Source organism: Amaranthus tricolor, chromosome 7, assembly GCF_026212465.1.
Source record: "Amaranthus tricolor cultivar Red isolate AtriRed21 chromosome 7, ASM2621246v1, whole genome shotgun sequence".
In the NCBI taxonomy this organism is placed as follows: domain Eukaryota; kingdom Viridiplantae; phylum Streptophyta; class Magnoliopsida; order Caryophyllales; family Amaranthaceae; genus Amaranthus; species Amaranthus tricolor.
The window spans coordinates 19,999,382-20,020,826 of NC_080053.1; the positions used below are offsets into that span (position 1 = coordinate 19,999,382).

A 21,445-nucleotide genomic window follows, 5' to 3' on the forward strand; every position below is an offset into this window, starting at 1 on the left:
CTCTTTCAATAATTTGCGATTAAAATTAGAAGACATAATCTTCTCTTTACTAACAAATTATTGTTTTTGCTCTGATTTTTGGTCAAGACACAATATTCAGGATGGAACTTACTCAAAACATTCTCTAGCCTAGCAATATGTTTTTGACGAATTAAATTGTGTATTAAAATAAAGACAACCCATTTAAAGCTTGCCCCAATTCCATAATTTTTTTGGCCCCACCCATTAAAAGGCCAATCCATTTAGAAAATTAAGAAAACTTGAAAAAAAAATAACTTTTTAACAAAGTTTGTCAAAAATTAAGCATCGGAAAAAATTTTTATCCCAAAATAAACGTGCTTCGCTCTAAAGCTAGATTTGGTATATACTCATTGTTACTAACAGCGAATTAAGAGAATTGGTTAAAAAAATAGTCAAGTCTGTGTTCGCTGTGCGAATAAAAGCAAACTTGATCAAAGTAGGTTAAACCTTTGTTCTCTGTTACTAACAGCGAATAAAGGCTTGACCTGCTTTAACCAGGTTTGCTTTTGTTCGCTGTTAGTAACAACGAACATATGTTTGACTTTTGTTGACTTTTTTTCTATGCTTTGAACTAGGGAGAAGGAGAGCTACTGTATTTAGGGCCGTGCCAGTTTGCCATTACTAACAACGAACAGAGACTTGGTCAAAAAAGTCAACATCTCTGTTCGCTGTTAGTAACAGCGAACACATAATTTGACATTTTTTTACCATAGCTCTGTTTGCTGTTAATAATAGCGAACTAACACCTGACTTAGATTTTAGCACTCTCTTAGTTTGCTGTTAATAACAACGATTAGATACCGAACCTAGCTTTGGAGGCAAGCACACTTATTTTGAGATAAAAGTTTGGCTGAATTTTTTTTTTGACTAGTTTTGTTAAAAACTCATATTTTTTCAAATTTTCAAAAATTAACATGCTTGATCTTTTTAAAATGGGTTTGGGTCATATGCTTTTAATAATGTCCAGTTCGGTGCTAAAACGCTTATTAAACTTTTTTAAAAATTTTTTATAAAGTTTGCACTGAACCGATGTTGACTTTTTTGACCAAGTCTCTGTTCGTTGTTAGTAACGGCGAACTTACACAGCCCTAAATACAACAACTCTCCTTCTCCCTAGTTCAAAGCATAGATAAAAGTCAACAAAAGTCAAACATATGTTTGCTGTTACTAACAGCGAACAAAAGCAAACCTGGTTAAAGCAGATCAAGTCTTTGTTTGCTGTTAGTAACAGAGAACAAAGGTTTAACCTACTTTGACCAAGTTTGCTTTTGTTCGCACAGCGAACACAGACTTGACTATTTTTTGACCAGTTCTCTTAATTCGCTGTTAGTAACAATGAGTATATACCAATCTAGCGTTTTAGCATCGAACCTAAGGTCAGTTTGTGTAAACCCCGGCCCCTCGAACCGCCGGAACTACTCATGGAGACTATAGACTGGCCTCACAGACCAACACAAGTCTTTCCAGCGCATTTTGGCCTCACTCGTGCGCGCCCGGGAAAACTTTCCAAAAGGTCACCCATCCTAAGATTGCTCACCATCAAGCGTGCTTAACTGTGGAGTTCTTAGCAAATGGGCTCCCATGAAAAGTAGATGCACCTTGTTGATATGAGTAGTCTATCAATCCCCTAAATCTGGAGTATTACAGTTTGTCGTTGTTTGATCAGTGAACAATATAAATTTTTGTAAAAGATTTTGTTTGTTGTTAATAACAATGAACATAACAGGCAACAACAAATAAAAAAGAGCAATTTTGAAGGGGCAAAAAACAACAAATAATTTGTTTGCCCTGAAAGATTGTTTTTATTTTTTTGTCTCATCAAACGTTATGACATTGTCTCTATTTTATTTCGTTGTTAGTAATAACTTTAACGTTATTAGTGAGTATTTTAAAACAAAAGATAAATATTGGGCCAGCACAATAGAAATCATATCATCTCAGAATTAGTTTTTTTTTTTTCGCTTAAGCTTTGATTCTTTCAAACCGTTCCCAACCATACGATGGCGGATGGCCAAGACTTCTTTTTTATGAGTATCATTTTACCATACTAGGATCTACTTGGAAGTTGTAAAACCTAATCTCCCTTGTTTCCCTAATTATCTTAATTCTTAACCAAGTTCCCAATCCTGCTCATTGAACTCACCGAAGTCTAAAATCGAAAACCTTTTTCCATCGTTGCTAGAAATTGGTACTGGATCAAAATTCTGCAAAAATTGAATTTCCGTGGTAATTTGTAAAGTCATTATTTCATCTGAGTTGTGTTGAAGCCTTGAAGGTAAGCTTGCCTAACTCTTTATTGCGCAGATATCGAGGGTGATTGAATTTATGTTTGAATTCAATTTTCTGTGAAACCCTAACTGTTTGTACTACTTGTTAAATTGTATTGATTGCTAATTTGCTATATGCCTTTTGCTTGAATGTCAATTATCTGTGAAACCCTAACAACTTTAGTTGATTTTCGCTAGCAATTCGCAAAATTAATATATTGTGTTCGTTATTTAATGGGTATATTTCAGAAGATGATTTACACAGCATTAGACACATTTTACTTGAGTGATGAGCAGCTTCAAAACTCACCTTCAAGGAAAGATAAACTCGACGAGGAAACCGAAACTACTCTCAGAATATATGGCTGTGATCTCATCCAAGAAAGCGGCATTCTTCTTAAATTGTATACTTATTCACTCATCATTTTCTGCAAGTTTTTTCTTATGTGGGTTTTTTTCCCCAGTTTTTATTGATTTTGATGTCTTTAATTGTTGTATTGTAGACCACAAGCTGTAATGGCGACTGGCCAGGTTTTATTGCATCGATTTTACTGCAAGAAATCATTTGTTCGCTTTAATGTGAAGGTTCGTCAGATTTTTCCTTGTTTTGCTGTTTTTGGTTTTTATTCAGTGGATTTTTAGTCTTGGTTGATTGATTTATGCTGCCGATCCCTTTATTTGACATTGTTTTTATTTTGGTTGAGGGGACTTTAAAATATAGTTTTACTAATTTTCAGAGAGTGGCAGCGAGTTGTGTTTGGCTGGCATCAAAACTCGAGGAGAGTCCGAGGAAGGCCAGACAAGTCCTTATTGTCTTCCATCGAATGGAATGTCGAAGGGAAAATTTGCCTATTGAGCATTTGGATCTTTGTTCTAAAGTACGACTTGGGTCACAACTACTAGTTCCTATTTCTCTTTGCCCTTTTGTTTTACACACCTTGTAGATTTGCTATCAGTTAATCCAAAATGAATTGCTTATGAACGTTACTTGAACTTCTGCATCTCTTCTGTAGGAAATTGGATTACTAGTATCTTTGTCGTCTTGAGTTGCACTGATAAGTTGCTTTTTTACATATGTTGTTACAGAAATATTCTGAGTTAAAGATGGACTTGATAAGGACAGAAAGACATCTCCTGAAAGAGATGGGTTTCATTTGTCATGTTGAGCATCCTCATAAATTCATATCAAACTACCTAGCTACCCTCGGGACACCTCCGGAGCTTAGACAAGAGGCATGGAATCTTGCAAATGACAGGTATCTCATGAATTTATTAATGCCATTTATTCTTATGCTCTCCCTGTATGCTATGGTTTCTTTTCCTTTGTTGGGGTGGCACTTGTTGTATCTATATTTTTCCTATCCCAAATTTGTGCTTCTGTATTTTTTTTTAAAATTTATTTGATGTTTTTCTTAGTGTTGTACTAGTTTAAGAGTCTCATAGGTTTGTATAATAATGTTTCATTTTTCACCTAATATTTCTCACGGATTCATAATTCGTTATGTGCTAAAAAAAATATCTAAGATAGGGTCAGTGGTGTATATTTTTAAATACTTTTGCGCGTATTCTATTTCAGATGATGCTATGTTATATGTTGATGTCCCTTTCTGATTGCTCACTTACACATAATATGTCATTCAATTGAGAGAATTGGAGAATGAGTTTTCAGTCCACGTGTGACATGGTCACTTACACATAAGAGTCATGTAGTTTGCACATGTTAGCATCAACTCATAACTCAGAAGGGGAGCTTGAATCGGAGAGTTGTGATACTCATTTATTTGCTTTTTCTTGTTATAACATTATAGTCTTTTTTGTAGATATGCATAAATGCATAACATATAGATGTATTCATTTCTATGTTGTGCGGAAATCGTGAATAAAACGTAAAAATGGGCAAATGGAGAAACACAGGGAATCATATAAACCATCAAGAATGGTATTGAGATAGGTGCTTCTTTCAAACAAATCAAATCTGGCATTATTCGAAAAAAGGATCTCCTGTGTGATGCGTTAGTGTCCTTCGGATCTCCACTAATAGGCAATCTGCCATAATAGACCCAATAAGATGGGAAAAAAACAAACAGTAAACAGATTGGCAGCTGAAAGACTGTGAAGTAGTACAAAGAAACATGAAGGAGGATGGCAAAGAGGAGGATTTTAGCATTTTGCTAGAGATCATAGGTCTTTTCATGTTTCAGCTGAACAGATTTGGAGACTTGAGAGCAGTTGCTAAGTTGATGAGAGCAGGATCAAAGGTGGTAGTTTTCCTGAGATTTTGGCAGCAATTCTGATATTTGGCTGCAGGATTTGAATAGGGAGGCATGTTTCAGTTGAGAGTTAGTTGTCAGTCAAAAGAGCTTTTTGTTTGCTAGTGAAATGGGATTTTTGAGGCATAAAGAAACTTATTTCGTTCTAGATGCAAAATTTTTAATTGTTTCATTTAATCTTTTATCATGCAAATCTGTTTACATACGGGTTCTATAGATGTGTACATCTGCCTAGATGAGTGTTATGCATTAGAGATTAGCTATATACTTTGTTATGGTGGGCTGGGCCTTGTCAAGCCCATGGCCAATTGGTGTGTTGTTTTGGAAGAAGCTTGAAGTCTTTTGAGCTTTTAGAAATGAGCATGCATAGCTTTTTTGTATGATGGTGAAGTCTTTGGAACTTGACATTGTAAAAAGTTGTGATGATCGTTATGCTAAGTTTTACATGAGATTCGTATGAAAATAAGGCAACTTCAACTGAATCAATAATCTCATTTAAGTCTCCTAGAATGTTGTATGTTTGCTTGAGACCCAAGGGAACACGCAAGACTAACTAGTTTCAAAGGATTGAAAGATGAAACAAAGGTGTTTTGTATGAGTTTAATGTATTTTGTGATGGAAGGTTTGATGGTTTGATAGCTATTTTGAGATGGAATGAATGAATGTCATATGGTAATGAATGAAGGTGAGATATTATGTTTTAGGAAATAATATGTTAATGAAATGTGAAGATTACGAAGAGGAACAAATATGGAAATAAGTGTTTGTTGATACAACACCACCACTAAAAGGAATTAGGAAATGTTGTGCTGAGTGAAAGAAGATAACAAATACACCACTATAACTTCTATGAGTTTTATAACTTCCAATTGGGAGTGAAAGTCTTCCTTTGAATGCTTTTTTTGGACATACTACTTAAAATACTTCTTGAAGTTATTCTTGAGAGTAAAAAAAGAGAGTGGAGATAATATGTTAGGAGGAAAAATGAAAGTGGAAGCTATGTAACATCCTTTGTTCTTTTGAATGGTGTTTGTAGTCATCAGAAGCATATATGGTTCTTCTATATCTGTATTGGATGTGTGTGCTAATGCAGGTTCTTTATTTTCCAAACCTTGGAAATCAATCTCTTAGGTATCTACATGTTTTTTGTTTCCATTTATTTGACTTAAAGTAGGGAGGGCGATTTGATTAGATTTGGAAAGATGTTTAGACTAAAGTACAAACTTTCATGTCTCTTTTTCGTAGACTATATCAATTATCCACTAAAGATGATGCGCCTATTTGTGATTCTATTCTTGTATGGAGGGCGATAATCAAGTAGCATGGTCTTTTCTCTTTAAGCACCATTCATTGGAAAGTGACCTTCAATTCATTGTTGATTTGTAATGCATTCAGAATTTTTCCCTATTTTTAGATTTTAGTTCTTGGAGTCCAGATATTTTAGAGCATTCTTTTGTGTTTCTTTTTACTCTTGCTTAGTACGATCTTTTTCCTATTTTAATCTCCTTTTTGTGGCCAAATTAATTTGGAAATCGAAAGTTCCCTGTAAGATTAGAGCTTTGTGTGGTTGGTGGTTTTAGGGAAGATCAATACTATGGAGAATCTTCAAATTAGAATAGCTGACATGTGTCATGTGCTTGTTAGATGTTGAGGATAATGACTATCTTTTCTTGCATGAGTTTCATGAGAGAACGATGAGGCCTACTTTTTTCTTATAAGTGGCAGTCAATGGATAGCTCCGGGGAAAATTAAAGACTTTCTATTTTTTGAATGATCGAGGCTTTAAAAATAAAAGGGAGCCCAAAAGTTTGTGGAGATGTTGCTGCTATGCAATTTTGTGGTCCTTTTGCTTGGAGAGGAATAGGCGAATTTTTAATGATCGTTTCCTACTGTTCGAAATCATATGGGAAAAAGCTAAATTTTTAGCGTCACTATAGGCAAAAGCAAATGGTCTTTTTGAACGCGCTACTCTAAATGGTCTTTGTTGGAGTAATTGGGAGATTGTTTTAGATGTTCTCATTTGGGATTTCTCATCCCTAATCTGTACTTTGTTCGACTGTTTCTGATAAATATAGATTTTCTTTATAAAATAAAGTTCACTTAGTGATGTTGCTACACGAGTCGTAATACAGCGAGGCGCCGCGTCCACGCATAAGGAAATTGACTAACTTGTATTGTAGGTGTCATGAGGATGTGGTGGTATTGTTGTCTTGTTACAATCGAAAATATATTGGAATTTCATCAGAACCAGGCTTGATTTTTACGTATCAGATTTTAACCTAGACAAATGCTTTCCTACCATGTGGCATGTGATGGATCCGCAATCTCTCAACCAACACTAGATCACTTTTTTAATTCCTGTTAGGCATGCATAGAACCAATAGTCCTACCCTACTGCTTCTATCGCCCTATCTATTTATTCATCTCAGCAGGCTGTATTATGCAAGTGCTAAATTTCTTTTTTCTATCATGTGTAAGTAACGGCTATTGTATTACTATTTATATCTTAAAAATTTTATGTTAGAATGTTAATGCCTTAATGATCATGATTAGGCTCTTTGTGATAATTGAATTCTTGTATAATATATTTATAATATATAGTGTTGTAAATTTTTGTTTTATGTTGCCTTCTCAGTTTGCGCACTACTCTTTGTGTTCAATTTAAAAGTGAGGTGGTTGCATGTGGTGTTGTCTATGCTGCTGCTAGAAGGTTTGGAGTGCCCCTTCCGGAGAATCCACCATGGTGGAAGGTTTTCGATGCGGACAAAGTTGGGATAGATGAAGTCTGTAAGGTTCTGGCTCATCTTTATAGTCGTCCCAAAGCTCAGTATATACCTGTCTGTAAGGAGGAGGTTTCTTTCACATCATCCAACAAGAGTTGGGATTCACAGACTACAGCAGTTCCTAATGTAAGTACCTTTGTCATTGGCCTTAGGTCGGTTTCTTCTCCATTTTGTTGCTTTGTTCAGTCGGTTTTATTTGCCTACTTATGCAACTTCAAGTCTTCAAAAACTAGAATATGCGAATACCTTTTTTAATTGCCTTGCTTGTTCATAGTTGTTTCATTGTTTTCCAGGAAGGTACGCTAAATACACCATTGACTAGCGGTGATGCTAGTGTCACAAGGATGGGTTCCAGTGTTGCAAATGTGGACTCTGGTGGATCCAAAGACACACTTGTAATACAAGCTGTAGACAAGCTAAAGGAGTCTAAGAAAAGTGATGAAGAGTCCAAGGATACGGCGACAGATGTGGAGAAGGAGGATTCCATGGCTAAGTCGAAACCTGAACTCAAAATAGAAACAAATGACCGTAGCAGAAATAGGGACAGGGAAAAGGATAGGGTTAGGGATAGGGAACGAGCAAGAGATAGAGACAGGGAAAAGCACAAGTCCAGGGATCGTGAGAGGGCAAGGGATTCTGACAGGGAAAGGGAACGAGATGATTCTGAATGGGAGATGGGGAAGGAGAGAAGCCATCGTTCCAGGGATAAAGGTAAGGATTCAGGTTAGTCATCGGTGCTAATCTTTTCTTTCTACTCCCTTTGTTTGGAATTTTGTAAAGGAGGAGAGAACATAAATGACGGTATTTTTGTTAGCCCCCCTCTATTTTACCAAGTTGGCATCCAAGATCCACTTGTATAAATGAAGCTTTAATATACTTCTACTTGGAAAACATACACCATACATATCAAATAATAATAATAATAATAATAATAATAATGTAAGAACAGAAAAGGTACTTTATGTCGAGCACATCTTGTAATAACTAGGACATATGACATCTAACTTAAAATGGATGAGTTTTTTTTTTTTTTTTTTTTTTTTTTTTTTTTTTTTTTTGTAGACTTTGATCATGTACTTTATATCAAGCACATTTTGTTTTTGGCTTAGCTTTGATCACATGCTTTATCATTGTAGGAGGGCATTCAGACAAAACAAGGCGGCATTCTTCTCGAGGTATTGATCTAAAATATTGCATAAATGTTTTCTTTAGTTTTTTGGTAAATTTTTTTGATTACCAATAAGCTTGCATCCTTACAAAACCATAAGGGGAGGGAGACAAACCATCTGGCATGGACCCCTCCCAAAGCCCTTATGGGAAAGAACCAATACAACATCACAAGGGGATGGACCCTGTCTAAATCCTTATGGAGAAAAATATTCCAAAGGAAATATTTATTCTAGGTACAAAATAACATGGCTAAAAGGAAGCCAAAAAACAAGTAAAAAAAAAAACCTAACTAAGAAGACTAGAAATCCAAGTAAAACTGTTTTCATGCTACTGAAAATGTCAACACTAGTTCTTATAACATTTTAACAAAACCAAGTACCATTTGAGATGGAACTTTATGCTGCCACACGGTCTTATTCCTGCTTTCTCATATCCTATATAGTATTAGCATTCAAACAAGCAACAACATATTTATGAAACTCAGAAAAGGAGCTTTCTACTCTTGAATCACTGCAACACAAACTCAAGTCATTAGTTACCATGGAAAGAAGGTGAGAATTAGTTTCTTGATACTGTTCGCATAATGGAGTTTCCTCAAAAGTATCAACACCAAATTTAACCTACCTATCTCTTGTTCTAAGCCTACCAAGGAAAGCCATCCAACTAACAAACTTATGCTTAGGGACAACACAGCTTGCCAAACACTCCTACACCATTGAGGAGAATCTTCATTAGGCAGAAGCTTTCTATCAACTAAGGCAATATTGTATTCCTAACTGGTTTGCCAAATATGCATATCCAGACTCATCAAAGAGTCCTTAACTTTATGAATATGTTTCATAACCCAGCTAGATTTCACGGTGAGCACTTTTGATATAGTGAGTATGGGACCTGATTTATAATGATTGCTTGTTACAAGTAATACGCCAAATCATTTTTCGAACCGAGCAATGTTATATAAAAGGATATTTCCTGTACCTAGTTACCTACCCCCACTTTTCTCCGGACAACAAACCTTATTCAGATAAACAGGGCATACTTATAGCTAGAAGAAGAGCCAGCATGCATATTGCAATAATCTTTGTAAGGAGCTTGTTAGAGGAGCATAATTTGGGATCACTGATTATTATAGTTATGTTAGTGAGCACAAAGTTCCCCGACTCAAGCGTAGCAATGTAAAAGAGATTTCTACTTGACCAAACTTTTATTCATAGGGTACATATTGAGGCACTACCTCTCTAAATTTGTTCAAGTTATTAATTGAACTAGGAAAAGCATAATCAACATCCATATCAACCAAGATACGAGCACACATTACCGTAGCTTTCAAAGTCATGGAATGATCCAAACTTATTAGCTTACGCAGAGGATAATCTTTGCCATAGTTTTTTCACCCCAATACTTGATTCCAAGATGTGCGAGATGAATCCAAATAGGAAAAATCTTTAGACTTTTCTTATGGTAAGACACATTAGCATCCCACTTTTTTTACCACTAAAGGTTTCCTGTCAAACATCATAGCTAATTCATTCAAAACCAAATCTCTCTAATCAAGAGTGTAAACGAACTAAAAAAAACCCTTCCTCATTTAACATATACATATGATGTAAAATCTTTCCAAAAATTCGTTTAAGAAACCCTTCTATGACCGTCAATGGGCCCAAGAACATAGCAAAGCACAAATAGTCCAATGTCCATCTCTTCTTTGAAATCTTTAAACTTAAGCAGCTCCAAATCATCGATAGAAGCTCTAGGGTTAGGAGGGTTATTAATTCCTGAAACATTGGGGCTTCCAAAAACACGAGGAATTGAATCCGAAGGAATACCACCAAAATTGCATTTCTAAAACCTGAAGCAACACCCTCCCCGCACCCTTACACTGTGTTTGGATAGCAAATAGGAGAGAAAAGAAAGGAAAGGAAGGGAAAGAAGGGAAGGTAAAGGGAAGGAAATAAGTGTTTTCCCTTCAAATCTTTCCACCTTAGGAGAGATTGTATTCCTAACAAAAATTTTCCATAGTTTCCTTCAAAATCCCTCCCCTCCAAATCTCTTTCCTCTCATTTTGTTATCCAAACAAGAGATTTTTCATCCCTCGAAATCCCTCCCCTTCGTTTTCCTCCATTTCCTTCAATTCAAACACACTCTTAATCACATTCAACCATTCAGAAAATTTTCTTCTCTTGGTAATTGACCTTAAAAATCATAAAAGATCATCATCTTCTTAAATCTCCATTGACTTTACTGCCAAATCAGCATTATTTTTCGATTCTTTCATAGATCGAGTCTCCCCCACATCCAAAGCGCACAACTAATTCTTCCTAGTTTACCCCTTCCCCTTGCCATGGCTGATGCACTGAAAGAATGCAAGGTAAACGATGAAGCAAAACCAAGAGGACCCTAACCCACACCCAGGTCATGATGGGAAAGCCAGGGGAAAGTTTTTGAGAGAAACTGGATAGAGAGCACCATTATTATTATTATTATTACTATTATTAATTATTATTATTATTATTATTATTGTTATTGTTATTGTTATTATTATTACTACTACTACTATTATTATTGTGTTTATTTTTATTATTATTAGCGTAAATGTTTTCACCAATGGACAAACTGAAAATTTTCTCTAATGTTTGGTTTACTATTGCAGAACTAGACCGCGACTATCACGATTATGCAGTCCGAGATAAAGATCGCTACAGACATCACATGAAACAATAGTTTCGAGCTCTCCAATTTTGTATTATCAACCTGTATAACGGAAATTTAATGCTAAATTTAGGGTTGATATTTGTAAAAAATAGATAGAATATGACCTATTTAAACCTTTCATACATGAGGATATGCCTTATACGATAATTTTTTTTTTGTCGACACTTTTAGAAATACTCTCATTATTTGGATCAATTTTTCTAAAAGTATATATTATAGACTTGAATATTACTCCCTCCATTTAATTGAAAATTTGAAATAGATAAGATTATTTATCAAAAAAAAAACACGTAAGAAGACACGGATGAATTTATTTCCATTTATAAGCGCGTCCAGTCCTAGAGCTCAGGTTTGATGCAGTTCGTAGTTACTAACTGCGAACAAAGAGAAACTGGTCAAAAAAATCAACACCTTGTTTTCACTTACTAACTACAAATAGAGGAAACCTGGTTAAATAAGGTCGACTCTCTGTTCGCAGTTACTAATTGCGAAGAAAGGATTGATCCTGTTTGACTAGATTTTCTTTGTTCGCAGTTAGTAAATGAGAATAGGCGGTTTGACTTTTTTTAATTTGTTCCTTTTATATTTAGGGACGATGTTATTCGTACTTACAAACTAAAAATTTGGCATATGAAAATAATAATAATATGCCAACTTTTTATCAGCAAACCTGTATGAGGTCAATTTAGCTTCTAAGTGCACACCCAATTAGTGAGCATTGTGCATCCGAGGAAAAAGTCATTGCTTCATAATTCGACTTATAAGCCAGGTTTAATATCATAACCTCCTAGCTTTTTAGCCCTGTACAACCCATAGACACATCAGTGAGGGGGTGAAACCTTCTTTCTTCTAAATATATAAAAAGCAAAAATATTGGAAATACTTCACATATGAGAAAAATCGAACATCGCTAAAAAAGTGAGTTGTAGACTTATATGTAATACTTGATGGGTGTATCTCCTAATACCATATAGTTTTGGGAAAAAGTGAAACTCATCATGTGTTGTATGCAAGTCAACGCTGATTACCCGTGGGTTGGCCCGAGCCTACGAGTGCCCCATAGTGTTATCCACACGAATGGGCCCATTGAGTGATTGTGTGACAAATTGTCACGGCTTGACAAATTACTTCATTTTCTCTAAATAAGTTTGATAATTTATTATAGAGAATATTCACGCCTCTAGATATCAAGAGTGACAGTTTCCTTTGCTACAAAGTTACTGATCTACCGAATACCCCAAGGCTAAGTTAGCTCATTTTGCAGATTGAATACCAACTTTGGAACCAAACAGTCATTTAACAAACCCCACACATCATATCCAGCAAGAAGACTTTTGAGTCAAATCCAAAGACTAATTGTTTCCTACCACATCATCCATACACAAACAAAACCAAGGCTAAATAATAATGAAGGTTGTATCCATTGGCATGTGACCTTTATACAAGAGGATAATTTTCAAGACACCTATTTACACCTTTCATCAACAAACCATCAATAAACAATCCATCTGTACAGTTTTGTACAAATACTACCTAAAAATCTTGAATGTGAGCACGATTCTAGTAACGGTTGCAAGACTAGTCAATGCAAAGGAATTTGCAGTTACCAGAATCTCCAAAAACCTTTACAATGTGGTGGCGATGCAGAAATGTGAACGACATATTACTTGCACATCCATATATCAACATATCCAATAAGCACCATTATTTGTATACACTAAATCGGATGATTCGAAATGGGCGTTTGGGGCCAAGTTGTATTGATGTTCATATTGAGTGGTTTGATGTCTTTACTGCGTATGTAACTCATAAATTGTCCAGGTAATTCTTCCAAAAGCTCTTGAGCCATGGATTTTTGTCCCGCTGCACCGGAAAACAAAAATGCCATTTTAAGCGTAGGAATTTTTTTTTTTTTTTAAATTACTTTGAAATAGTACGATTTTTAAATTTCCAACTTTTACTTCATATTAAAAATAAATTTTTTTTAATCATCTCTTTTAACTGAAAATCTTTTAGACAAGTACTTGTAAAAGAGGCTATACATGGTAAATGAATACGATTACTAAATAAGTTCAATGTAGATGATTTGAACGAAGTCACGAACCTTGAACCTCACCGTGTCGCTATTCACCCTGTAGAGCTCTCCAATTGCTTCTTATCAGCATCAAGTATCTGTCAGGATTTTTAAATTGAACCCACATTTACATCATAGTATTAGATACATCTATATGCTCAATGCATCATGAAAGTAAAGTTATCTTTTCAAATTTTCCCGCCCACATGAAGAGCTAAATAAGAGGGAAGATGGACACCAATGACTTCCGTTGGTCGGGTTTCAAGTATGATATAATTCAGATCAAACAATTTTCTGTTTTTATGTGCATAATCAATATACTAATTCTGTTTCATTTGAAGAAAAATATATTTTGGACCCGGGTCAAGTCATATATGTTGGATCCAGTTTTCTTTTACTCTTTCCACTGTCAAGATTCACATCAGGTCCATTCCAGAATGAAAATTTTTTAGTTCATACAAAAAAATAATTCTTACCTCCATCTGTGTGAAATCAGCAGAACCCACCCCAACAATAAGGATTGATAGAGGCAAGTCAGATGCCTTCACCAAAGCATCTATAGTTTCATGAGTCTCTGTCAGAACTCCATCCTGAGAGAAACGCAACATCGTATCCCAAGTTAACATTTATTAAGGGCTGAAAATTTTCGACAGCAGTCTCGTTCCATACACTTACCGTAATGATTAGCAATACATAATACTTGCTCCTATTATACATAAGGGACTGACTAGCGATTTCTGCGGCTCTGTTGACTACATTACCAAATAAAGTAGGTCCAGAAAGTGCAACAGTTTGGAGAGCCGAATTATAGGCAGCCATGATCCCATCTACTCCTTCCACCTTCATAAAACAAAGAAATTTGTAAGAAAAGACATTTTCTTCGAATCTTTAATTTGTTAAGGCATCATGAGGTGGTAACGAGAGATTGAGATTTTAAGACTTGTAAACAAATTTTTTTAAGATGAATACTTCAAAAAAAGTTTAGTCTGACACAAAGTAATGACTAAACTATGTTGGTGAATGACTAAACTATGGAATGTGAACTTTAGAAAGAAATATACAACCATTTAGGTTCATGATATAAGGCTACCTCAATCTGTTTTTCACTATAGCTTAGGCAATTACACTTGAAAAGTAAGGGAAAAGTTGAAGATTTCATATTACTTCATCTGAGCTTGAACTCAAGTTAAAGAAATGGGAAATACAACCGTCCATCATCCTTCCTCCAAATTCCCATGACGGAATCCGATTAGAGTCATAAAATTGTATAACCTGTCCAACCTCCATTATGGCCTGCACGAAATCCACTTGTTAGTATGTTAACTAGCTAATATTGAATAACTATATGGTGCCAAATGTTGAAGCCATATGGTATTTATGAGAAAATATTGCATGACAGAACAAAATTGATGACACCGTAGTTGCTGTATGAAGTTCACATTTTACACACTTCACTTTAAACCAAAATGTGACAAAGGGCTAGTGGTTGCGGGTACCACCTCCTGATCATCTAGGTTGAGTCGATCAGCTCTCGGCTGGTTTAACCGTTCGTGGTTCTTTGCCGGTTAGGGTCACGTACCGGGGGTTCACCCAATGTGCACACTGCGAAGGGCTAGTGACTGCGGGTTCCACCGACACGAAAAAAATGTGACAGACGTTATGAGTTATAACTAGCCTACACTTTGTAAATGTCTAAAAGTGAACAAGTCTGTCAATGAAAACAATGTGCCTTAATCCCAACAAAAGTATCAGGCAAATAACATGACTTCTTTTTCTTTTTTTTTTGGTGGGGTAGGGTTGGGGGTGGGGGATGTGGACAAGATATGACTTTATACAAAGAGGTTGGTATAATTTCTTTTTTCTTTTGTTTTTTGGAAGTATTACATTAGTCAAACTAGACAATGATGGCTTACCTGCTGGTAAGCATTCAATCTACCAGAAGGGTCTATATAGTGCAACGATTTTGAGTTTCTAGGATTTCCATTTGAAGCTGTCCAAAAACACAGAGAAGAATGACCATTCAGAATTCAGTGTTATAAAAGTTACTTATCAAGCATCAACAGGTTTACATACCACTTACCAGTAAAATCAACAGCAACCATGAAGTTGAGCTTAAAACCACTAGAAATGTAGTCAAGAAAGCTGTACACCTGCTTTTCATGGAATGATTCTACAAGTAGCTGACCTTTAAGGACCTACAGCAACAATCACAGCACCATTATGAGTAATGTATCACAAAAACAGGGGAAAGGTTTAGAAGCAATTAATTCTGAGTTTTTCTCAACACAAGCACCTTATCATGGCCCCGTAGTGGTTTAACATAGTTGATGCCAGTCTTTTCCCTGTGCAGATTTTCTAATGCTGACACAGATATTTGAAGTTTTCTGTTCAAGGCATATTGAACTTGTTAATAGTTTATATGAGAGTGCACTCAAAGTCTCAAATCAAGAAAGCAACAACGGAAAGTAGAAACGGGAAAGAAAAATATTAATTACCCAATAAAAGTATGACTTCCATTGCTGTTAAAATCCAAACACTCGATAATCAATGGATTATCCTGAAAGTAAACAGAATAGTAGATTGACATATAAGATCAACCATACAAACCTTAATGACGGCTTCGTAAATAGTGACATTATAGAAGAGAAGCTCCTAACTTACCTTGCTTCCAAACTGTTGGGTAGTCAGACAAACAGGCTTCCAAACAGGATTTAAGTTGTTGTTAACCACCTCAGTCTTGCATATTGGAACAGCATGCCCTGTCTCAACTATCTTGGATATACGCAGAAAAGGGTCCTAAAGAAGGGATGAAGTTCAGTGAAAATATAAAAAAGTGTACCACAAAAACCACATCATGCTAACTTACACTTTTAGATAAAATATCTTTGTTATCCAGATTGGCACAGCGGAATACAATCAAGGCAGCATCTTTTACTTCACTAGTCTCTTTTGCATGTACACTTAACATGCCTGCACTTTTCTTCGTTTTGCTTAGCAACTTCAAAGTCAAAGTCTTTTCCCGCTTGGTAAAAATCTGCCAAAGAACAACATAAGAAAAATTATGTTGCAGCGTGAGACGATGCCCGACCTCCATCACAGTTGCAAAGCTCATATCTAATGCACAAAGTAACATATTTTGCAAGAAAAACAACTTATTTTTCAAACAAAATAGGAGTACCTCTGACAAGGCGCAATTAGCTTCTCCAATAAAGTCCTGATCCGACAACTTGAGTGCCTAAAGGAAGCATTTGAAGATTTTGTGAGCGTTTGTAGGCAGATCATCACCTAAAACTATGTAATTACCAAAGAAAACTGGAAAAGGGTAAAAACCCATAAAGAGGGAATTTCAGTTTCATGTAGCAGTTTCCTTCGAAGTAGCAAGTTTGACAAAAAAAAACTACCTAGCCATCATTTAAACAGCCTTCCATTACCAAAATGTCACTAAGTGGATCCCGCGTAGGCGGCATTTTTTAATAGATAAAATTTTTAATATAGAAACATGGGATCACACCCTAAAAAAGTACCTTTGTGGGTACATTGTGATGATGTGTATCAATGTCATATAGGTGAACCTGATATTTGAAATGAACAAGCAAATAAGTGAAACAAACTAAATCTGTCTGAGGTTGTACTGGTAGCTGAACTCAAGAAGCATATAATTAATAAATAAAGTCGGAATTGCTTACACTAGTGGCTGAACAATCTCAAATTAGTACGCAATCGATATTTTTTCAATCCAGGCAGGATTCAAGGTGTTCAAGATAACCTCTGTGCGACCAATTTCTTGAACAGTCCCATCTTGTTTCTTCATGTATACTATAGCCATCGGATCACTCTACAGAAAACCGAAGTAACAAGTTTATAAAGATATAAAACAAGCAATCTTTTACAAAAGGTTGTTAGAAGGTTGATATTATGTGCAGAAGTAGTCTCAGTCTATAATATCAAGCATTATTCTCCAACCCAATTCCCCATTAGTAACTACAGAATTTAAAGCCAACAGGTTCTTGTGTATTTTGAGATACTCTCTCTCCCTCTCAATTTGCACCACTTTTCATATTAGTCTGTCCCACTCATTTTACACCCTTTCTTTTATTTGGTTATGGTCTCACTCTCTTTCTTTAATCTCGTTCACAAATTTATTATCTCTCTTCGTCTTAACCATTCATTTCTATCATCTAATTGTTTTTTGTCTTATTCTCCAACCCAATTCCCCATTCCACTTAATTTCACCCAAAAAGTGTTAGGTGCAGGACTGCATTCTTATAGGGACAAAGGGAGTATCAAATCAGCTAATTGAAATTAGTTGTAACTTGTAAAGCAAGAGAAGACAATCAATGACTAATATGAGATGTACCTTTGAGTAGCTTTGAAGCAGACAGAGATAACTGCAAAAAAATTGCAATGTGTTTAGTCCTGGAAGCAAGAATCTAGACATCTTGAACCTAAGAAGGCACTCATGCGTACCCACAAAACAAGACTAATTACGTGCAGCATAGGATGAATAACAAACAAAAAATCAAAATGGAAATAAGGCCATAGCAAAACACTTAGCAAGATTTTAAAAAGGTGTACTTTTGTTTGTCATTTCCCGCTTAGGATGAATAACTTAGATCAAAATGGAAATAACTCAAAGTTTCCAAATTAGTGCAATTTTTATCTTCCTTATACATAAACAAATAAACAAAAATTGTTTTCTCTAGTGTTGTCTCCAATACTTTCGATTCCAATGTCATTTTTTATTTCTTCATTTCAAATATATCGTTTAGGGTATGTTCACACATCCATCTTAAAATACACAACTCAACTACCCCTATCTTCCTACGATCTAACATTGTTTGTTCAATGGTAGTTCAATATATTGCCCTTTAATGGCTCACTACGATCACATAATATCCGGTCGCAACTTTTCCTTTGAGCCATTTGCATTGAATCATATAACTTACATCTGATCAATATTATACTTATGAAAAACTAATCCGACACACTTGAAACACTCACTTAAAAAGACTTCTTTCATATCAATACTTACAATACCACAGATGGTAACAAGTCCTTGGTTGAATCCACCAAAACTCAATTTTAATTTAAGGATTTATGTTCTATTACTTAAGACCCAGGGATATGGGTAAGGTATAGATCAATGAGAAATCAGATTTAAGTTTTGGATATTAATGTGTTAAAGACCCTAACTCAACCTATTAATCACCAATAGATCTGACCCAAATCCAATATAAATTTGATACATGACCCATTTTAGATTGTGGTGTAAATGTCATTTCGATTGTGCTCACTTAGCTATCAATGTGAATGGTTTTACGAACGTTTCACCGTTAGTTGCAATAAGCTCAAAAACTTTTGCAGTATGCAATTGTAGTACAATGATATTGGCAATAATTTATACTACGTAAGTCTTTAAATTCATTCACAATTCATTTTTGACCCATTTTACACTACACCCGATCCATACACCCTTTTTACCCTTAAATCCTAAAAATAGTGGAGTAAGAACAAAAAAGAAATGACATCCACTAATACAATGCCATCAATAACCAACATGCATTATGAAATTTGTAATTCGATGCAAACAAAAACGGTTTATAGCACAGCCTTGATGTAGACTAATCATAATTAGTCTAAGGACTAACACTGATATACTTACATGAAATACCTTTATTTATCATAGCCTTTAAAGTACTTTATTTTACGCTTTGCACTTATCAATGGAAATCATGTCTTTTTTCTTAATAAATAAAATAAGATACTAGGGGAAAAAACATAAAAAAAATGTTATGTAAATTGATAATTCAATGACAGTTATGTAAATTTTGTAATGAGACATTTTATTAGAGTAGGATGGGTAATAAAGCGTGGAAACTTCCTTGAGCTAAGAAGATTAAAAAGATACAAAAGCTATACACTACAATAATGATAAGTCACATCAAGTTTCCAAATAGAATCTAAGCATGCAATACTAGTCATCACTTAATCTCACTTCTCATAATGTCAGATCCTTTTAGACAACACACAAAGTCTACTCAGCTTACAAAAGTACCATAATGCGCAAAAATGTTCTTTTAAGAGGAGTTAGCATCCCTTCTCAAGTTGCCCAAAATTTGAATTAAATAAGTAATTTAATATAAAAGATTTTAAAAAAAGCAATATATAAATTTAATTTTCAAAATAAGCACTTTTTTTCCAGAGTTGAGGTTTGAGTTGTTCACTGTTACAAACAGCGATCAAAGAAAGTTGTTTCTTGTTCGTCGTTAATAACAGCGAACAAGACGTTTGATTTTTTTACCAGGTCTTTGTAGTAAAAGCGAACAAAAAAGACTTAGTCAAACAAGATCAAGCCTTTGTTGGCTCTTAATAACAGGGAACAAAGATTTGACCAGATCTTTATTCGCTGTTAACAACAGCAAACAAAGACATTGATTTTTTTTACCAACCTTCTTTGTGAACAACAAACAACTAAAACCTCACCTCTGAAAAAAAATGTTTATATACATTACTTATTTTTTAAATTTTTTATATAAATTACATAATTAGTTCAAATTTTCCAAGTTCCCAACAACAATGTTTTATGAATTCCATAACACTAGCCTTTGTTTTCTACTTGGACTTTTTGAACTATTTATCCCCAATTCAAACACCATCTCAATAAGACTAAAGAAATGATTCGGAAAATTTAGATTTAGTTGGGGACGATATATAATTAAAATATTTGAAAAAAATAATTAATGTGCATGATAACTAAAAGTGTCTTGATTTCTTATGTAGGTCAAATCAATTTTTGATGGATGTAATTTACAAAATGACTATTTTTTCCGTTCCTTAAAGAAGTTTCCACTTTTTATTTGGAGGTGCTTTATTTGTTGTTTTTATAAAGAATTTTTTCATTTTTAATACAAATTTGGACAAAAATAATCTTACTTATCCTCATTTTAATATTTTAATAATGTTTATGGTCCCTATATATTTTCCACTAACTTTATTTTAACATTTTATTATTTTTTATGGTCCCACATCTTTCCCACTAACTTTATAAAAATATTATTTTATTAGTTGTGATCTCCGTATTTTTCCACTTAACTTTCTTTTAATATTTTTTTAATATTTATGGTCCCTAATTTTCCTCCATTAAATTTATTATTTAATAAAACAATATCTCCATTATCTAAAATATTTTATTTTTCTTAATTCCCGTGAACATTCCTTATAGAACTTCATTAAGGAACGGAAGGAGTACTCCTATTTACTTTACTTTAACCCATTTGTATTTTCAATACTATTTATCAATCACTCTTATTATGTACTTTGTTCTTAATCTATAAATTACAACATAATTATGTGGAATTTTATTTGATTCGTCTTATTGTAAATTTTATGAATATTAACTTTTTATAATTTTTACTCAAGCACAATAAGAGATATTTAAAATTGAAAACATGCATTGATAAGCGTGCCAAAATTAAATAGAACATAACAAGAGATATTTAAAATAAAAAACATACAATAATAAACGTGCCAAAATTAAATAGACATTTAAAATAAATAGGGAGGAGTACTATAAACTCATTTCACCTATTCATTTTTTTAGTCTTTTTCTCCCTTGACATCCAACCACTATATAGTGCTCATACTCATTGACAAATTCTAACATTCTAGTCCCTACAATGACAAAAGTTTAATATAAAAGTAATCATTGACTTAATCAAAATTGTCAAAATAAAAAAAAAAATTTAAAAAGTACCTATGGCCACCACCATCTTCTCCGCTGACCCCACCAACACCCGACTGTCCTTCATTTTCCCATTTTGATATGCAACCACCCATTTCATCTTTTTAAGTTATCCTCTTCAAAAAATTTCCCCCTAATTTTCACAGATTGATAGTTCGACTGATTTATTGATTCAATGAAACTCACTCCAATTCTCGAGAAAAGGGTCTTATGGAGTTATCGATAAGAAACTTTTAGGAAAGTAACTCATAATTTCACAGCCATCAAAAGGCGAGAAAAGTTTAATCTTCTACTCGTCAGAGACTTTTGTTTAGAGGTGATCTCTAAATTGGTTAGTTCATTATTAATTTTTTTTGGTTTGATTAAATTTTAATAGGTTGTACATCTTTCTTTCCAAATTAGTTATA

General features: G+C 34.4%; 1 protein-coding gene and 1 pseudogene across 2 annotated transcripts; one reads left to right on the forward strand and one right to left on the reverse strand.

Moving 5' to 3' along the window:
• The first annotated feature begins 1,997 nt into the window (after nt 1-1,997).
• LOC130818951 (cyclin-L1-1) lies at nt 1,998-11,463 on the forward strand. Of its 2 annotated transcripts, none has more exons than XM_057685236.1 (9): nt 1,998-2,296; nt 2,538-2,692; nt 2,792-2,873; nt 3,026-3,166; nt 3,375-3,544; nt 7,194-7,467; nt 7,635-8,052; nt 8,478-8,516; nt 11,162-11,463. In XM_057685236.1, the coding sequence occupies exons 2-9, from the start codon at nt 2,541-2,543 to the stop codon at nt 11,230-11,232; spliced, it is 1,347 nt and encodes a 448-aa protein (XP_057541219.1). In that variant the 5' UTR covers nt 1,998-2,296; nt 2,538-2,540; the 3' UTR covers nt 11,233-11,463. The 2 variants fall into 2 exon arrangements, with proteins under 2 accessions (XP_057541219.1, XP_057541218.1); XM_057685235.1 differs by having other exon boundaries at nt 2,005-2,296; nt 7,635-8,064.
• Nucleotides 11,464-12,568: 1,105 nt separating this feature from the next.
• LOC130818608 (protein BONZAI 3-like) lies at nt 12,569-21,133 on the reverse strand (annotated as a pseudogene).
• Between the last annotated feature and the right edge of the window lie 312 nt (nt 21,134-21,445).

What these genes read in the sequence shown, in the direction of transcription:
- LOC130818951 (XM_057685235.1), top strand. Translation starts at nt 2,541, where the DNA reads ATGATTTACACAGCATTAGACACATTTTACTTGAGTGATGAGCAGCTT. An exon ending in ATTTGGATCTTTGTTCTAAA is followed by an intron (nt 3,167 to 3,374) that starts GTACGACTTGGG and finishes ATGTTGTTACAG; the next exon opens with AAATATTCTGAGTTAAAGAT. An exon ending in AAGGCGGCATTCTTCTCGAG is followed by an intron (nt 8,517 to 11,161) that starts GTATTGATCTAA and finishes TTACTATTGCAG; the next exon opens with AACTAGACCGCGACTATCAC.